Source organism: Actinia tenebrosa, unplaced genomic scaffold (genome assembly GCF_029948245.1).
Source record: "Actinia tenebrosa isolate PJP-AT-01 unplaced genomic scaffold, QUT_ActTen_1.0 PGA_scaffold3__52_contigs__length_22856419, whole genome shotgun sequence".
Classification (NCBI taxonomy): domain Eukaryota; kingdom Metazoa; phylum Cnidaria; class Anthozoa; order Actiniaria; family Actiniidae; genus Actinia; species Actinia tenebrosa.
Genome location: NW_028292580.1, coordinates 13,306,014 through 13,323,612, shown reverse-complemented (window position 1 = coordinate 13,323,612; position 17,599 = coordinate 13,306,014). Strand labels below are relative to the sequence as shown.

The 17,599-nt window shown below is 42.1% G+C and overlaps 2 protein-coding genes across 2 annotated transcripts; both read right to left on the bottom strand.

Annotated features, from left to right (window-relative positions):
* Positions 1-9,808: 9,808 nt before the first annotated feature.
* LOC116287680 (uncharacterized protein F54H12.2-like) lies at positions 9,809-11,275 on the bottom strand. Its single transcript, XM_089035947.1, has one exon. The coding sequence runs from the start codon at positions 11,273-11,275 to the stop codon at positions 9,809-9,811; it is 1,467 nt and encodes a 488-aa protein (XP_088892073.1).
* A 1,685-nt stretch (positions 11,276-12,960) lies between these two features.
* LOC148908697 (uncharacterized) lies at positions 12,961-16,606 on the bottom strand. Its single transcript, XM_089035946.1, has 3 exons — positions 16,168-16,606; positions 13,990-16,051; positions 12,961-13,780 (listed from the first exon to the last, which is right to left on the bottom strand). Exons 1-3 carry the CDS (start codon positions 16,604-16,606, stop codon positions 12,961-12,963), a joined length of 3,321 nt encoding a protein of 1,106 aa, XP_088892072.1.
* Positions 16,607-17,599: the final 993 nt, after the last annotated feature.

The window sequence follows — 17,599 nt, the reverse complement described above, 5'->3', positions numbered from 1 at the left end:
ATTATCTGACTCAATTGTTTTGATTTCTTTATGATTTTATCTGATACAAAATTCTGTTCATTACCATAAACTATATTTATAGATTTTCTCATCAAAGTCTAACTAAATCTTTAAAATGCATTTAATCAAAATCAAACGTTGCATAAAAACATCTACAGCAATTGCTTCTATGTTGTATCAGATTTACAAACGTGTTGAGAGAGAGTGTGGTGGGGGGGGGGGGGGGGGGTCACACGTGTTCACCATCTCGAAAGGTGGCTATAAATCACATTACCTTCACTTTCTTTCTTTACTAATGCTCTGTATCATTTGTTATTTATCAATCACAAGTAAAATAATTTGGTGTGGTTGTAGTTGTATGTCTCCTATAAATTAAATAAATTGACCAAAATTTTAAGTTAAAAAATAATGAAAGATTAGGTCTTATTTATTCCACCTGTAATTTATTTGTGTTAATATTTCATTTGTTTTGCTATAATCATAGTTTTCTCGATAAAAGTACATGCGTTTTGCTACGAATTTTCTAATGTTTTTTTCGGTACATGACTATAAATTGTGAAGTTAAAATGTTATTGGACTGATCAAGAAAGGTAATTTAAATTTAGATCTAACTTGATTGCATTGTGTAACAAATGATAATCATTCCAATAAACGTGAATACAACCAAGGGATTTGTGGTGATTTTAATGGCTGTGATACGCTGGGGTACCATAATTTCTTTTAATAAATTCATTGGGTACTATCAATAATAAAAAGTAAATAAATTCCCTTCGGAATAAGATCTATTTTTATTTCGTTCCCAAGCACCATAACTTATCTATATTTCTATATCTTGTATTTCATAAGTGCTACGCGGTCCACATATTCACATCTTTGCATCATAGTTACCGCGAACAAACATCTATTTCACCCCGGCCTGCTTTCAATCTGACCTATAGCTCAGCTGGTAGAGCATCGGTAGTACAATTCCGAAGGTCATGTCTTCGATTCCCAGCGAGGTTGGAAATTAATTTTTCCGAATTTATTTCCAAGGGTCTTCCGCCCGGAATAACCTCTTTCCCAAGCACTATAACTTATCTATATATCTATATTTTTATTTCAGTTCCTTAAATGTAAATTTTTCAAATATTAGTAGTATGTGGGGACTATGGATAGACGACTCATTATATTCATAGATTCAAGAAATGCAATAACCATGGAAACGAGAGCAAAGGGGAAAGGAGGGGAGGGGAGGGGGTGCAAAGGCGCGCTAGCTCTAGCCCAATCCTGAATGAACGAAAAAAAAAGTGCGCGCGCGAACCAAAAGATGAGGTGACGTCACTACATGCTCGCGCAAGTAAAAACAAAAAAAAAATTTTGGAAAAAAACGTTTATTTTGGAAAATGATTACAAGAAGGAATTACGGTTTAAAGATGGTCATAAGTTATACATTTTCAAGAGCTTTTTTAACACCATATCCAGCACCGGCGGCTATAGCACCTCCAGCGGCAGCTTTGGCAGCAGCAATAGCAGCAGGAATGAGAAACAGGGGTAAGAATCCTCCTCTTTGACCACGTCTTCGTCGTCTCAGTTGCCGAGGAACAATGGATGGCATGAGAGAGGATGGCAAAATGCCTCCTTTCTGTTTTCGACGCCTTGTTCTTCGTCTCTTTCTTCTCATCATGTTATCGCTTTGGTTTTGCCTCTATCATTAAACAAGCAAGTTGCAAATTTTATTTATAGATCCCACTCGGGTGCTTGCTTTAACTGTTTAAGCTCTTGAACAAAAAGAGTCCCCATTTCTACCACCTTTACATTTTCATATCCAAGAGTTTGATCGTAATGAGGTTCATTTTTTTTAAAGAGCATAATTTCTACAAGACGAGCATTATGATTGTGTTCTGGTGGAAAAGAGAGTAAGATGGTTCGACGTCCTCCGCCAATATTTCGTAGACAAAACGCAAAAGCGTTTTTGTTCAAGGGGTCAGGTATACCAAGATCGTCCTGAAGGTGATAATGTTGGATGAGATTGTTTAACGTAGAATGAAATGCCCTGGCTCTTCTTCGACTTTGATAAACCTGTTTGATGATTTCCATTTGACGGTGATAAGATTGATAGAGGTAGTAGGATGCAGCTCCCACGATGATCGGAACACAAATAAAAGTAGGAAGCGATAGCATACCTTTTTTGTATCCTAGAAGGATAAAGAGCAATAAATTCTAGAACCTTTTCAATTGAAACGGACCGTAGTGTCTGCTACCCAAAAGAGGGACAATACATTTATGAGCGTGCTGCTGGTGTTCATAACATTTGTATTCGAAAAGGACACGGATAACGTCATGCCACGTTCAAAAATGGATAGGATGTTAAAAGCCTTTTGGGAAACAACAGAACCATCCAATTGCTACACAGTACAATTTGAAGAGGGCGTGGCCTGGGATAGAGACAAAAATGAATATTGTCCGTGCATGTCTTGCAAGATGGCATTGATGAAAGCCGCTTACATCAATGCTCAGAATAGATCAAGTGACGTAACAGCTGCAAGTGCTTATAAAAACGCGGTAGGACTAGACTAGCAAGCACTCTTTTTCTCGTGCAAATTCACTATGGCTAAAGGCAAATCGGAATCAGGAAACCAAAATCAGCTATCTGTAGCTAAACGCCTCGAAAGTGAGATCATGATTGTGCAAGGTATGTATAAACGATACGTACGATTGATGGTGGACCACAATTATGACTTATTAAACAAAGAATATTCGATGTACGGTTGTACCAACGATCGAAATGCAAAAAAGCAAGTTGGAAACACATTGTTGGTGGTGATGAAAAACTATACGAGGCTGCTTCAGGACTATACTAGAGCATGCTTGAAATGTCAGCGCTACGACGGATGTAAACGGTCATGGAGGAGGTATCGTCACGACGACAAAGATCATGACGATTCTGATTCTGACAATGGAGCGGCAGCAAGCACCATCGAAAGTGGAGATACGGTGTACTGATGGACGCCTGAATCCTATAAATAAGAAGGATGAAAGGAAAAAAAACATATTAGATTAATTTTATGAAAAATGATGCTTTTCAAGACGTTCTGGGTAACGTATTTACTCTATTTAATTAAACTGTTAGAATCGATAAAAAAGAAACTGTTCATTGAGTTGGAAAAGACGTTTGAAAGAAACACCACCAGAAAAGTACACAGATAAGAGGATATATAGACGTTTTCAAACAACAAAACAAAAAAGAGCGGAATCATGGGCAGAAGACAACTTGGCGAGAATAACGTGTTAATGGCCATAAAGAACCAGGCGTCAAAATCATTAGTTCAACCACTGATTAACAAAATTGGAAAGACGATTGAACAAAAAGCATTAACAGCCATGAGCAAGTTCAGAAACAAAACCGTAAGTGGATTGTTGAGAAATCAAATAAGAGCAGCAACACCTTATTTGAAGAATATGGTAACCAAACAGATTGGTGGCCGTCGTCGAAGGAGAAGGAGGAGGAAGAGGCATTGAAGGGGCGTGGCTTCAAGGACAAAAGAATTTCATCATTGATAAAAATAGCACGGAATCATTGAAGATAAAAAGCCAGTGTTAGGGCCAGTTTAAACCAAATTCATACCAGTTGCCTTTAGCTCTTTGCCGTGAAAAGAAGTCTCTCAACCCTAGAAAGAAAAGGAAAAACGTTAATCTTGCTGTTTTTACCATGAGAGTATTTGATTACAAGATTTTGCGCCACATCTGTAACATCCAAGAACAAAAGTTTAGACCTCTTTTGCAAGATGAACTGCTACTGGAGTTGTACAACAAGTATTCAGAAGCCATGCAAGAAGCTTTACACTCTCTAGAAGGTCATGTAGCTTTACCGCACAAATGGTTTTCCAGCGAATCCTTGAGCCAGAAAGTCGAAGCTTTAGAAGATGCGTATGATGCAACCACCAAAACTGTACGAACAATTGGAAAGAACGGCGAAAAATACCCCGACTTGGTCCCAGTCCCCCCACCTGAAGAAACGAAAAGAGGTAAAAAGCCAGGACAAAAAAAGAAAGAAGATAGAACCCAAGAATGCTACCAAAAAAAGGACAAGTAAAGAATCCAAGCGTCCTAAACTCACTGAATCTTTACCTCCTCCTCCTCCACCTCCATCTGCACCGGCCCCATCACCTTCAGCCTTACCTTTGGAGTGTGTGCAACCACCTGTACCTGTAATTAAAGGGGAAGCCATAGAACCACCGCAGCAACAACAACAACAGCCATTATCCACACCCAACAAAGATAAGGATGAAGAGGACAAGAAAAAAGAAAATGAAGAAGAAACTGCTATGGTTCTTGACATTGAACGTCAGTTGCAAGAATTTTATGATCAAATGTGTGCGGGAATGAAAACGTTGACCATTCATGATGATAATTAGATAGAAAAAAGAGAGAAAAAAAGTTAGCAAATTGAATGTTATAAATTAAAACCACTTGTACTCATTTTTGATTGTTATAATTTTTTTTATTGATTTAATCAAATAAATTTTGAATTACAGGAAGAGGAATGGATACATTTGTTTTTTTCTTGCGCCGTCTCTTTTTCTGGGGATTTAAACTTCCGCCCATGCCTCGCTTGACACCTAGGATTTTTCCGGCTTCCTTTTCGGCTTGATGTTTTAGTTCTACCGCAGCACTGGTAGTTTGGTCCCGCAACGATTCCTTCAAGTCTTTTCCTTCCAACGCGTCTTGTATAACTCCTTTAGCTATGTTTGCGGTGCTATGTACAGCCACGTCTTTCACCTTGTCCATGACTGGATGAATGGTATTCATTACTGTCTGAAAACGACGCCCTATCCCTAATCCCCCTCCACGCTGTACTCCTCCCCTTGGCCTTAAAGGAATGTACACAGGAATAGAGCCTCCTTCTTGAGGGGATGGACTGTAAACAGGTATATCGCCTCCACCTTCCTGGGGATTATACACAGGAATGTTCATAGTTTGGCTTAGTTTTTTTTTTTTCGTTTGCAATTAAGCTTTTTTCTTTTGTAAGCGTAGAGTAATGGTGGTGGTGGTTCCGTCCAGTTCTTCTTCTAGGGGTAACAGATCCCCTCGTTCGTCCTCCAAGGTGATCTCAATGGTTTGAAAAGCTCCAACACCCAAAGGACTGTATTTAACGTGTTTCGGCTCATGAGCAAACCCTTTTAAGCGTGTTGAGCCCTTCCCACTGGCTGGTGGTTGAAGGTTCATCTGAAGCGGAACCATGTCTAGTAAAGGTTTGTTTATGTTCCCCACGACGATGGGATCCACCAAGTTACAATGGACATAGACTCGTGTGATTTCAGAGGGTCGAATAAGGCAATGAATCGGTTGGAGGCTTTGAATACGACGTTGTACCACATGATGATGAGACCAATCGTGAAAACCCTGGGGATAGTTCATTCCATTATTTGAATCTTTTGAGTCTACTTCAAAGACATGTCCCACGAACCCTTTATGAGAAGGACTCTTTGGCAAAAAGTCTAGTTTGAAGAGTTGAATTAAGTCGTTGGAGATGTAAAGAGTCATATGGGAGACGTTGGTCTGGTGGGCATAAAATCCAATATGCGCTTCCACTTTTGACGTTACAGAATTCCACTGAAAACGTTGACGGAAAAAATTGGGAACGTCAGGTTCAAGCTCAGCATCCAAGATGAGGGGATGAGAGACTGTGAGACTGAGAAGCTGTTTCAGGGTAAACCCCAACTTTTCTATAAATCCAGATTTATAGAAATAAAGATCGTGGTTGGCTCGAGTAAGTCTCAACTTTTTTGGGTTGTGGGGTTGCCACGACAAGAGGATTCCTTGTCGAGATAACACACGTTCAATATCTTCAGGCATGTAACTGCTGACGTCATCAAAGACATAGAGGTTGGTCATTCGGTTGGTTTGAAACGTTCTTTGAGAACTGGACCAACCATGAAATGTTGAATAGTATGTCCCATGAACTTGTGTAGCCATTTGTTTGTTTAGAGCGGTGCAAATGTCTTGCACATTATTCCACTCTACATTAGGGTCCAAGATCCCGTTGGTCTCCCATATTCCGTTTCCGGTGCTGATCGCTTTAATCGAGAGGTCTTTAAAGACGACAGTAGTTGCTCGGGGCTTTAGGCTTGGAAATGCAATGTTAATCATACCCAATTCCCATTCTTCTTTTTCCATACGGACCATAGAAGGAAGTCGAGCCGTAAACTTGGAAGGATGATTGTCTGCGTAATAATCTTTGGACTGATTGCTGAGTAACGTAAATTCCATGATGGATTTGTGGTTGGAAGACAACGGAAAAAATTTCAGAGCAATCAAAGTAGATTGACAAGAGTCAATAAAGGTAGGGCTTCTTCCTTCAGTACTGGCAATTTTAAATTCAATGGTTTCCACATGAGACTTGGCAATATAGCGTTTTAGAGGGTTATTGGGTTCTCTATAGCGCAGAACGTCATGACCGTCATTGGGCAGAACAATGTCAATCAATGGAAATTTATCATGTCCAACCACTTCGTACACGATGAGATCGGTGTAGACCAACAAGGGTTTGTGACGCTCTACCACTTCAGGCATTAAAATGGACTGAACGTAAACACCCCATTCGTCTGTCAATCTCCATGGTTTTGGTAAAAAGACTTTAAACGTATGGGCACTGTTGTCGGGGGTCAGGGCAGTGGGAGTACTGTCAAACCACATGACAAAAGGCTCCGTGATACTATCCATGATCAGGACAAGTCGATGACTCGTTTGGCATTAATCCACTCGTTGTATTGTTCAGGCCACCCCTTGTATTTGACCAACACTTCTTCTTCTTGGTCTTCTCCTTTTTTAGATTTGGCACCAACCATGGCCTTTGTTCGACGCTGTAAAATCTTTTCGACTCGCCGTACTCCTTCGTTTTGTTCTTGATCAGCTACCTTTTGTAATTCCTGGGTATAAAACGTGCCTTGAATATTTTCGGCGCCATTGAGGTCTTCTAACCGGTAATAAGGTGGCGGACCAGGATCACGTTCACGAATTCGAAACCATTCTTCGGACCATTGTGGGAGGTACCCTTTGCGAAATAGAGTAGCTTCTTTACTGATTCGTACGACATCTCCCACTTGATACTTATAGGCTTGTTCGCGAAACGCCTCTCGGCGTTGATAATAGTCGCCATACAGGGTCTGTCGAACTTCATCTTCGTTGGTCAAATGGACCGAGTCCGGAGACCGCTTGATACTTCGATGGTACGAGGCGTTGTAACTCGCCACAACGTCCTGAATTACGTCTACCCATCGATAAGAACCCGTTTGATAAAACACTTTCCAAAGCCGGGTTTTAATAGAACGCTGGACGCGTTCTACGATTCCAGACTTGATTTTAGATTCGCTATGAATCAATCGTGTAGGGTAGGCAAAAGGAACTAGTTTGGAGGGCTCTTTCAGGTACTCTTTGAACACAGCATTGTGGAATTCGGTTCCCTTATCGGCATGCAACGTGATAGGAGGCTGGTGACCATCTTCAACGGCTTGTTTCAAAACAAGGTCGTACGCTCTTTGGCTCTCTTCCGCTGTTTTTCGCTTCATAGGTTGAACCCAGAGATAACGCGATAAGACGTCAATGACAAACATAATCCAGGCGTAACCATCATTATCTTTTTTATGCCACTGCATATCCGATAAATCAATTTGCCACTGATCATCCATTCCATGCACTACAAATGGGCGTCGCTCATATTTTTTAGGGGCGGGGCGGTGCATTGCATACGTAGTTTGTGCTTCCAACCAGGACTTCATTTGCTTTTCTTTGTCCTTCTTTTCTTGGATTTTAGTGTTGGTGGGTTTCGGTTTTACACTTGGGCTCTTGTCGGGGTGGTTGTGTTTGAGCCAAGGCTGCAGACCGGCGTAGGCGGCGGGTTGCTTGGCGCCAGCGGTAAGGTACGATTTGAACCATTGGTCTTGTTTTTGAAGCTGCTGTTTGTTTTTCTTGGGGATTAGTTTTCTTCCCCCCTCCATGGTCAGTGATAATGATTTGTCCTCCGCAGCACGAAAATAGAAAACAGCGAGTTTTTTGACTTCCTCCTTCGTTGTGGTCAATGCAAAGTGGGGTTGGAGAAGACGAGAGACACTGCTTTAAAAGGCTCCACGCACGACTCATTTTCAATCACTTGATCAGAAGAAATAAGATGGAGGATGTTTTGTCTTACAATCCGCGATGGAAAACTCCGTTAAACGTGATGGTGGTAGGACCTGCTTTGGCCGGAAAAACGACCTTTATTTATAGATTGCTTCGTCACCGTAACTGGCTCATGGACCGACCTCCTAAAAAGATTGTCTATTGTTATGGGGCGTGGCAACCTTTATTTGAACAAATACGCGATGAATTTGAAGTACAGTTTGTCGAAGGGTTACCCGAAAAACCGTACGACTATTTTGTCAAACCTGAACACCGACCTGGATTAATTCTGTTGGATGATTTAATGAGTGAAATGTGTAACAATACAAGTATAGAACAATGCTTTACCAAAGGAACTCACCATTACGACGTCACGCTTGTGGCATTATTGCAAAACGTATTTCCCAAGGGAATGCGGACCGCTTCAGTCAACGCTCACATTCTGGTCTTGTTTCCCAGCCCCAGGGATAAATTACAAATTCAAACGTTGGCCCGTCAAGCGTTCCCTGGCCAATGGTCCTGGGTCAAACGCGCTTTAACTGAAGTCAAACGTCACCCTTATGAACCAATCGTATTGGATTTTCAGCAACAAACCCCGGATGCTTATAGAATAAGAACAGATCTCTTTCCCGAAGACCTTTCAGTCACAGGACATCCGTTTTCAAGACTGTTTCTCCCTTAGCAGTTATTAGATTTTTCTGAAAAGATCAAGAAAGGAAAAAGACAAGAATCCTTGCTGCATGATGGACTTTTCACAATCCTCCTGGCCTGTTACCGACGACTCTTACAACCCCAACGAATGGACCTACGTCACTGAGAATGGGACAATTCAAAAAAGTTATTGGGTAGGATTCAGTATGCCTCCTTCGTATTTTTACAGTGTGTTGGAAACGGGGGAGACCTTTTCAAGTGGTCATAAAAATATCCGTCAAGCCTACAAGGAATGGGTGGCCAAGAAAATAGAAAACAATGAACCTTTTAAAATGATAGTAGATTAAATCAAAGAAACCTGTATGTTAAAGTGAAATAAATTAATTTTATTGAAAATTATTTGTGTTTATCTTGATTATAACAACAACAACCCTGACAAGGGTGACCCAAGGGTCCTATATACGCTTTTTTAAACTGTCTAAAGACTTTGGGAGGAATCATGACTTGACACACAAAGCGGCATACAGTCTTGTCATTGGTAAGATAAGGTCCTGGGAATGAGCGGTAAAAATCTAGACTCTCAATTCCACGAGTTCGATGATACAAATACGCTAAGCAATAATGTCCACAAACAAAGGTCTTATCACCCTGAAGGCGATGTTTGGGTAAAGGGTTGGTTTTTTCCAGGATAGCTCCTAAAAACTCATGATCTCGATATCGTTCTTGTCCCTCATTACCATAAGAATCAAAGATGTCGATTCCGTCGCTTTCTTGATGTTGATAGAGCGCTAGCCAATGACTTCCAGGTTGATCAAGAGGATCGACATTAAAAACCATCCCCCAAGGGGCTTTGGGTTTGTGTTGTTTTAAAAGTTTTAACGTTTCATCCGAAGCCTTGGTTCCTGCGTACGTAAAGCCTGGTTGAGGAAAATTCTTAGGATAGCTTGCCACCACATCAATCTGATGCGTTGATAATTGGTTTTGAGAGTTCATTTTTTTTTCTTCCTAGCTGTCACTTTTCTTAGTAGCTGTATTTCATGCTAACATTCTTATTTCCATCAATCCATAGAGCGTTTTCAAATTCTCCGTAGGCGACAAGGGTCGTGCTTCCAGTAGTATCTTGGTCAAAATCCACATCAATGTTTACGATTCCCAGGTTGCGTCCATAATTATACCCGTGATTCTGGCGACCATCAGGATTGAAGTTAAAGGCCAACAAGTAGTTTCCGTCTTTATAGTCGCTTCGAGAAATACCTATAGAGGCGGATTCTTTCATGTTTCCTGAGAAGCTGGAAAGAGTTTCATATCCTTCCACTTTGTCAAACGAGTTTAAAAAGATGCGTTCTATGGGAATTTCTTGACCATCCAACGTGACTCGTACCATTTCTTGATGCATGTCTTTAAAATTAAATACGTTTTTATCGTAGGCTCCTGTAAACGCTGCTCCTTCTTGAAACCCTATAAACATGTAATTGGGTCGAAAGCCTTGCCATACGTTTTTAAAACTTGTCTTTCGACGTCCATCGACGATAGTGTGGGTGGCAATGCGTGACGTCATACAAGGATAAACAGCCATTTTTTTGTGGTTTAACATGGAGGTTTCATTATACAAATGCAGCTCAGGTTGAGCTTCCACATGACGAATTTTGAGTACAGGGCTATTGGGTACAATGCGAAATTTTGGAGCAGTGACCACGGGATCTCCCGTCATCAGAGCCAAATTAGGAGAATTCCAGCGTATACGAAAATCCAGTTGACATCCGGGTGGCAAGTATTTACTGCACTGAAAAATGTCGATAATGGGGGTAATGACAAACCGCACTTTACGATTTGCGGCAATGCAGAGTTTATGTCGAGCCGAAGCTCCTGCATTAGGCCTGGGGCGGTTGTGAGGGGCATTGAGCGCTGTAGTAATGGTGCCGGCTTCATTGTTGGCCAAGTCTGGAATGGGGGCTAGATGAGGGTCGGTGTCGTCAAATTTACCAGGGGTGTCGGTAGCCCATCCTTCCGAAGTTAACCAAGTCGTTTTTTCTTCATCGGAATGGTTGAGAAGTCGAGCAAAATAGGCTTTCAAATGATACGATTCTGACGTTTCTCCAACAGATTCATTATTAATTTTCAAATCAAATTGTTTGATGAGAGAATGACCAGTATTGTTCACAGGAAAGACTTTATTGGCACTGGTTAAGATGGCTGTGCCGTCGTTGGTCAAAAATTCAACTTCGTATTCCAAGGTGATCATGGTCATGTCGATCCAGCCACGGGAACGAGGCACGGTAATTTCCAAAGGATTGGTCGTGGATTGAGATTGATAGTACGATTCCCAACGCGATTTTTCGACAGAGGTGTCTACAGGAAATGGAACAAATAGTTCGCTTAGATGTCCTTTTTGAATCTTGGGGGGAGGAGCAGATAGAGTCCCCTCTTCTTCCAACTTTGTGTACTTGCGCTTACTTGAGGAAGCGGTAGATCCTCCGTATTGAGCCATCCTTTTTTTTTCTTAAAACACACAAAATCAGCGACTACAGCTAATCAAACTCAACTATGAACAGCGCTAATACTATCACGACTGTAAAGAGGAAGTAAATGACCTTTTATTTATAGTCTGAAGGAGTAAAAGAAACGGGAGGTTTGCGAGCTCGTTTGGCCTGCATCTTGGAAGGCGATCCTTCATTCATCAAATTAAGAATTTTTTTAGTGACGAGAACTTCCATGTCTGCTTTTTTCTTGGGTGTGATAGAAGGGGAGGCTTGAACATCTTTATTTTTACGAATCAAGGTTTGAATCCGCAATCGTTTAGCCTTGTTTAGATTTTCCAGTTGTTCCCGTGTTGGACTGCGATAGGATGGAGGAGGAGTGCCTTTGATTCTCTTGTGAACAGGGGTCTTCTTTTCCGACATTTCAGAATAGAACCGCTTTCGAGTCGGTTTGGTGGTGGTAGTGCTGTTGTTGTTATGGTTGGTTGGCTGGTTGGTTGGTGTCGATTTAGAACCGCTCCTCGAATGTCTTGCGGTAGCCATTTGATGATTTTGAGCCATGATTAGAGAATTGCTGAGTCGTATCTTATCGTGTATGGACAATAGAGGATCAGAAAGTATTGTCTTGGTTAATGTATCAGTGTGTTCAATAAATGGAGCATAAGGGTTTTGTTGAATGGATTGGTTGACGGCCATCATTTTTAACAACCGATCAGAATTTACAGTTCCGTCTGCATTCAGTCCAGCAATAGCTCCTCCATGTTGTTGTTGTTGCGCTTCTTCTTCTTCTTCAGATCGTTGTTTCAACTTCAGCGTTTTCAAGTCATGAAGCATACGATCCCACAATACACAAGGAACCACATAAGCTGTTTTTGATCGATCCGTCATCCTAACTACAAGGTAGTGCCTACAACTTTTTTCCCACGAGTCATCAAGTAGACAGGCCTCCCCTTTATAGTCACCACAGCATTTGTTCCACCTCCTCCACGCTGACGGCGTTTTAGTTTGAAAGGTCGTCGGTAAGGAAACGGTTTGCCTACGGATTGGTTTGGTAATTGATCAAAACGAGTGTGAAATGGTTGTTCTACAGGGCCATAGTCTGGATAAGCAGGACCCAAAACACCCCGAAGCTCTCGTTTTCCTCCCAACTGTGTTTTTTTGCGTCTTGATCTACGTTTCTTGGCCATTCAGTAATTGATTGAGTTCGTCCAAAAGGTCTTGGTCTTCTTTTAACAATGGTTCAGACAGTAAAGAAGGCTCTTGATATGCTGGTTGTTTTGGACGTGATGGTTTCCTACTCGAGACTTTGTCTATGGCCATTTGAGCTCCTGTACTTATACCCTGATGTAAAACCTTTTGCCCCACTTTTTTAAGGGCAGGAACGGCTGCTTTAGCCATGGCTTTAAACACTTGACCTGCTAGTACAGCTCGCGACCCCCCTCGCTGAGATAAAGCACGACGTAGTGCTTTAGGAGACTGGTGACGAAACGCTACATTGGTTAACAAGCGCTTGGCATTGCGAGGGAGATTGGTTTCCATCTTGATCTCTCCATTCATCACTTTGCGTGTCATTTGTTGTAAAGCACTTAATTGTTCGTCATTGCATTCTCGAATTAAAGGAGTAGCTTGAGACGGATGGCAAACAGCTAGAGCTTGTACAAAACTACGCCCGTCCGTCATTGTTTAAATCTTGATTTCACTGAATGTTGTACTCAAAAATCACTTTCTCTTTATACGTTTGGCATGTCGTAAAAATTTCAAGTATGCTTCTATTCCCTCGATAAATGTCATTCCCTTGCTCTTCTTCTTTTTCTTCTCTTTGTTTGTTTTCCGATGGACTGATGGCATGGGATTCCCTTTCTTGACCCCCCTTTTGCATTGGATAGGCTAGTTTATTGGGATAGTCGTTGCTCCGGCTGTTGCTAACGAGTTTCTGGTTTTGTTCTCTTTTTTTAAGAATGGACTGAATTTTGTCGATTTCGTGGCTGGCTCTAGCGTGGTCGGTCATGGAATAAATTGTGTTTTTACGCACGTTGCTCAATTCCTGGTGGCGCGCTTGTAATTCCGCATCACTCATTGTGTTTAGAATAGTATTGGAAAGGGGTCTCAGTTTGAGTAAATGAAACAGTTTTTGTAGCTCGTCATCAATAACATGGAGTTGGGCTTTATACTGCTTGTTGATTCCTTTTAATCTTGATTGTGACTTTAAGTTTTTCTTTCGTTTCTTTAAACTTTTCCAATATTGAACTAATTGCTCACGCGATAATGAGGACAAGTCGGGTAACTGTCTCAATTCCCACGCATCATCATCATTCTCTTCGAAGGTATTTTCTTGTTCGTCTTTTCCTATTATTTCCTGAAAATCACCACTTTGATCACCATTTGCAAGTTGATCATCACCCGTTGTAACTTTATCATCACCATATGTTAAAGCCACATCGCCACGGATACCTTTGACAGTCACCCGATGATTGCGATTTGTGGTGATTGAAGGGGAGATTTGCAGGGATTTCAGACTGCAGAATAGATTTCCACTGATCTAAAGTCAGAGCCATAGCTGTTCCTGTTTTCTGAGTCACGTCTTCGTTTTTCTCCTGGTCCATGTCTATGATACTGAGTTGAATGCCATGATGTGATAATACAAGTAAATGAGGTCAGGCTTTAATAACCGTACGGTAAGGTATGAATACCGTTTTCGAGTCGTCGTCTTTTATTGTACACCAACTTTAGCTCTTTTGTCATCGGGACGGTTTTTAATTGGCGTTTCACTACATCCCTTTGGATTTTGCGTGGATACTCGACACGAATCCTATCTTCTTCATTGATCCCCGCCAACAATTCCATCATGGATTGAAAATGAACCAGTTGTTTCGTTTGAGGGTTCAGACTAATGCCTTTGCATTTCACCACCTGCTCTGCTTGCTTGGTTCGGTAGGCATAGGATTTAGGGCCCAAAGCGACAAACTCTTCGATCCAGTTGGTTTCTGGGTCACCGCATTCGTCAGACCAGCGACCTAACCCGTCACCTATTTCAATTTCGTCTTCTCCCGGAGCGGATTTGTAAACACACGAATCCGTATCGTGGTAAATCACTCTGCGTTGTAAGTGTGAAAGAACTTTATACAAGCGCAATCGTGCCCAGGCTGTGACGAATGAAGCCAGTACAACATTACCATTCACATTATCTTCAGTGGCTTCATGCATTGTTTCGTATCGAACTTGAACCAAGCTGTCATTCAACAGCAACACTTTGACCACACTCAGTGTGTCGTCATGGAGAATCCTAAAGTACTCTTGAGGGTCACTGATGTAAAGGGTTTTAGCCTTAAAGGGGGACTGTGCAAATTTTCCCCAAAGGGTGTTCAGGAGAAGTTTAGCACAGGTGCGCAAGCCGGCATTCTTCTTAATCTTGTCATTATTCAACTGAATTCCTTGTTCTTGCTCTACTTGTTCCACAAACCTTTGCTTTTGGTCTTCGGTTATGCAATATTCTGGCCATCCCGACGCTTCTAGTTTCAACTTCAGATTTTCTCGAATGTAATCACGAAATAGCGTGTTGCTTCGATGGGGGTAATGCCACACTTCATGAATTTTATGAATCTCATATCCTTGACGACACGCCTCTTGCAATTCACACGTGGTCCATACCCCATTGCACAACCGACGATCTTTGCGGTCGTGAAGGCAGTCGTCTTGACACTCGTTCACAGCACACTGATAGCATAAGGTAAACATCATTTTTCCATTAATATGCATAGGCAAGACTGGAAAGTAAAGCCCTCGGGGCGGATCTACATCGCACTTGACCAGACCAAACCACTCCCCATTGATTACCTTATCATGACACTGGAGGATAGGGTCGCGACCAAAATAGAGGGTTGGGTGATGCAATGGATATTCCTCTTCCCACATGACTGTCGGATAGAGAGACACGACATCAATGTAACGAATGCGATGGGTTGAAGAATCATCGCATGACGCATACAACTGGATGGCATTGGTTCTACCTCCAAATAAAGCGTCCCGGGGATGCAAAGGTCTCAGCGAAGAGAGTTTTTCCGGCAGCACGTGTTGGACACGTTCTTCACTCCATTCATGACCCCATTTTTCTACCACGTGATAGCCTTTTTCTCGTAGTTTGTGGGTGCGTCGTCTTGTAGCTTCGTGCAAATCTTTCATGGTCTTGCCAGCCTGACTGTTGAATGTTGTGCCATTTTTAAAACACAATTCACACCCATGAAAATAACATCCGTGATATTGGTATATGGTGCGGGTTCTTTCATCATAACCGTCTACTTTGGTGCCCATGATAATTTTTTCTCCCTCAAAAGATAGAGCGGTCTGAATCGGAGTGGAACATTGCTGTTGAATCACATGCAACCATTCCAAGGCCTCAGAGGATTGGATATCCCGTGACCGATAACCCATAGTAGGAACGACTCCTAGGGTGTGGGGGGTTAAAAAGTTTTGTTTAAACACCCTTAAACACATGCTTGCTAACGTGACACAGTCTGTAAAGGGATCGACTGTGTACAGCTTCCAGATTAAATGTCGAAAGTGCAAACATCCTTCCATCATGACTTGAACATCCTGTCGACAATAACGCATTAATTCTTCTTGTAGATCAAACACTTGATCCTTTTTCTCGTCCAACCACTGGAGAAGACTTAACTTTTCTTCAGGATCCATGTCTTCCATCCCATAGTAGTGGGCCTCGGGGTAAGGACCAATGTAGTGGGCGTTGGATGGAGTGTTAAAGAAATGAGGAAACCAGCCTTTACCGGGACCTTGCAATCAAAGGTTTTCGGAAACTTGCGCAAGGCCACAGGAATAAAACACAAGGAATCTTTAAAGACAACTTTATCTAAGCTCATGGTGATCACCTTGCCGCCTTGAAAAATACACATGGGTCTTTTTCCTTGTTTGATCAACCATTCTAAGATGGGGTAGGAATCGTACGATTTGAAATTATGGGCTAGGAATACATAATCTTCATGCTCTGGTTGAAACGCCCACTCACAAAAGGCGTCTATCGTATCAAACACATGAACGCGGCGTCGGCCACACGAACCCCCTTGACAAGGCTGGTCAGCAGGATCGTTTTGGCAAGCATGACACACTTTAATGGCGACCGCTTTGTTAACAATATGATGCTCTTCGAGACACTGCGTCTCAAAATCGAAAAAACAATAGCGAAATCTACTCTGGTCGTCGTTATCACCCGCCTCTTGGACAGGACTTTCTCTGTCTATGGTTTGAACATAACAAAAATGCTGGCCACGCAAAGCATTAGGCTCATCGCAGGTTTTACAGTGGTACTGATAACACACATGGTCTGTCATCTTGAGCAACGTTTTGGTTTTGTTTTGCCAGAGGTCGACCGTCATTTCACACTTGTCGCACCATTGGTAGCGCTGACAGGTGGAATGGCTGCATGAAGAGTAATGGTACACTTTGGTATGCTGATCAAAACACTTTTGATTCCAAAATTCAATATGACAGTGCTCGCAACACAAGGATTGATGACTGCGTTGATCGTAGTGGTTGGTCGAACCTTTACATTTGAGACAGGATCGTGTGCATTTGTGATGGTCTTTGTCGTTGTAGCCTTGGTCGCATCGTGTGCAATAATATCCCCGCCCCAACTAGCCCGGCATGGAAGTGATTAATTCATAATGGTCACAACGATGGTTGAGGTAGATGGTATGCTGAACAGGTATGTTGGTTTTGGCAACATAAATGACCCGGCGCGCAATTTCATCGTAAACCTTGATAAGAATGCCGGGATGTTTCTGATCCATGGTCTTTTGGAATTTTTGCAATTCGTCGTAACCGCATGGTTCATTCCATTCCACTCCGGATGCATAATACCAGGATCTTAGGGTTTCTCCTGAGATGTGTTTGCTTACGTCATCATGCAACACGTGGTTTACACCACTTAAAATGGCTCGTCCCATGCAATTGTTCGAGTGGTCGTCGTGCACAATGGATCTTGGTTTCTTGGCTCGCGCTACCTGAGGATCCATGGCGTGAAAAGCTCGTTTCACACCAGGGCGGTACTTGCGAACTTGACCCACTTCGCGGCATTCATGAGGGAGCTTTCGACGATCGGTATACCCACGACCACAGCGATAACAAAACACGCCGTTTTTATTATAATATAAGCGGTGAGGAAAGGTGACGGTAAATATTCTATCTAATGACTCTACCCAGTAAAAGACCCAACAGTCTTTCCAGTCTTTGGTGTACCAGACTTTAGTATCGGGCTCGTGTGCGGTCTCGCTGCACTTGATAATCATAATAGGATGCGCGTAAGGAGAGGAGGCCCATCGATC

Bases quoted from the DNA above. Each gene is read 5' to 3' on its own strand.
- LOC148908697 (XM_089035946.1), bottom strand. From the start codon at position 16,606: ATGACAGACCATGTGTGTTATCAGTACCACTGTAAAACCTGCGATGAG. The intron at 16,052-16,167 runs GTATTTTTCAAG...TTTGATTGCAAG, and splicing joins ACAAGGAAAAAGACCCATGT to GTCCCGGTAAAGGCTGGTTT. The intron at 13,781-13,989 runs GTTGGTGTACAA...TCTATTCTGCAG, and splicing joins CCGATGACAAAAGAGCTAAA to TCTGAAATCCCTGCAAATCT.
- LOC116287680 (XM_089035947.1), bottom strand. From the start codon at position 11,275: ATGGCTCAATACGGAGGATCTACCGCTTCCTCAAGTAAGCGCAAGTAC.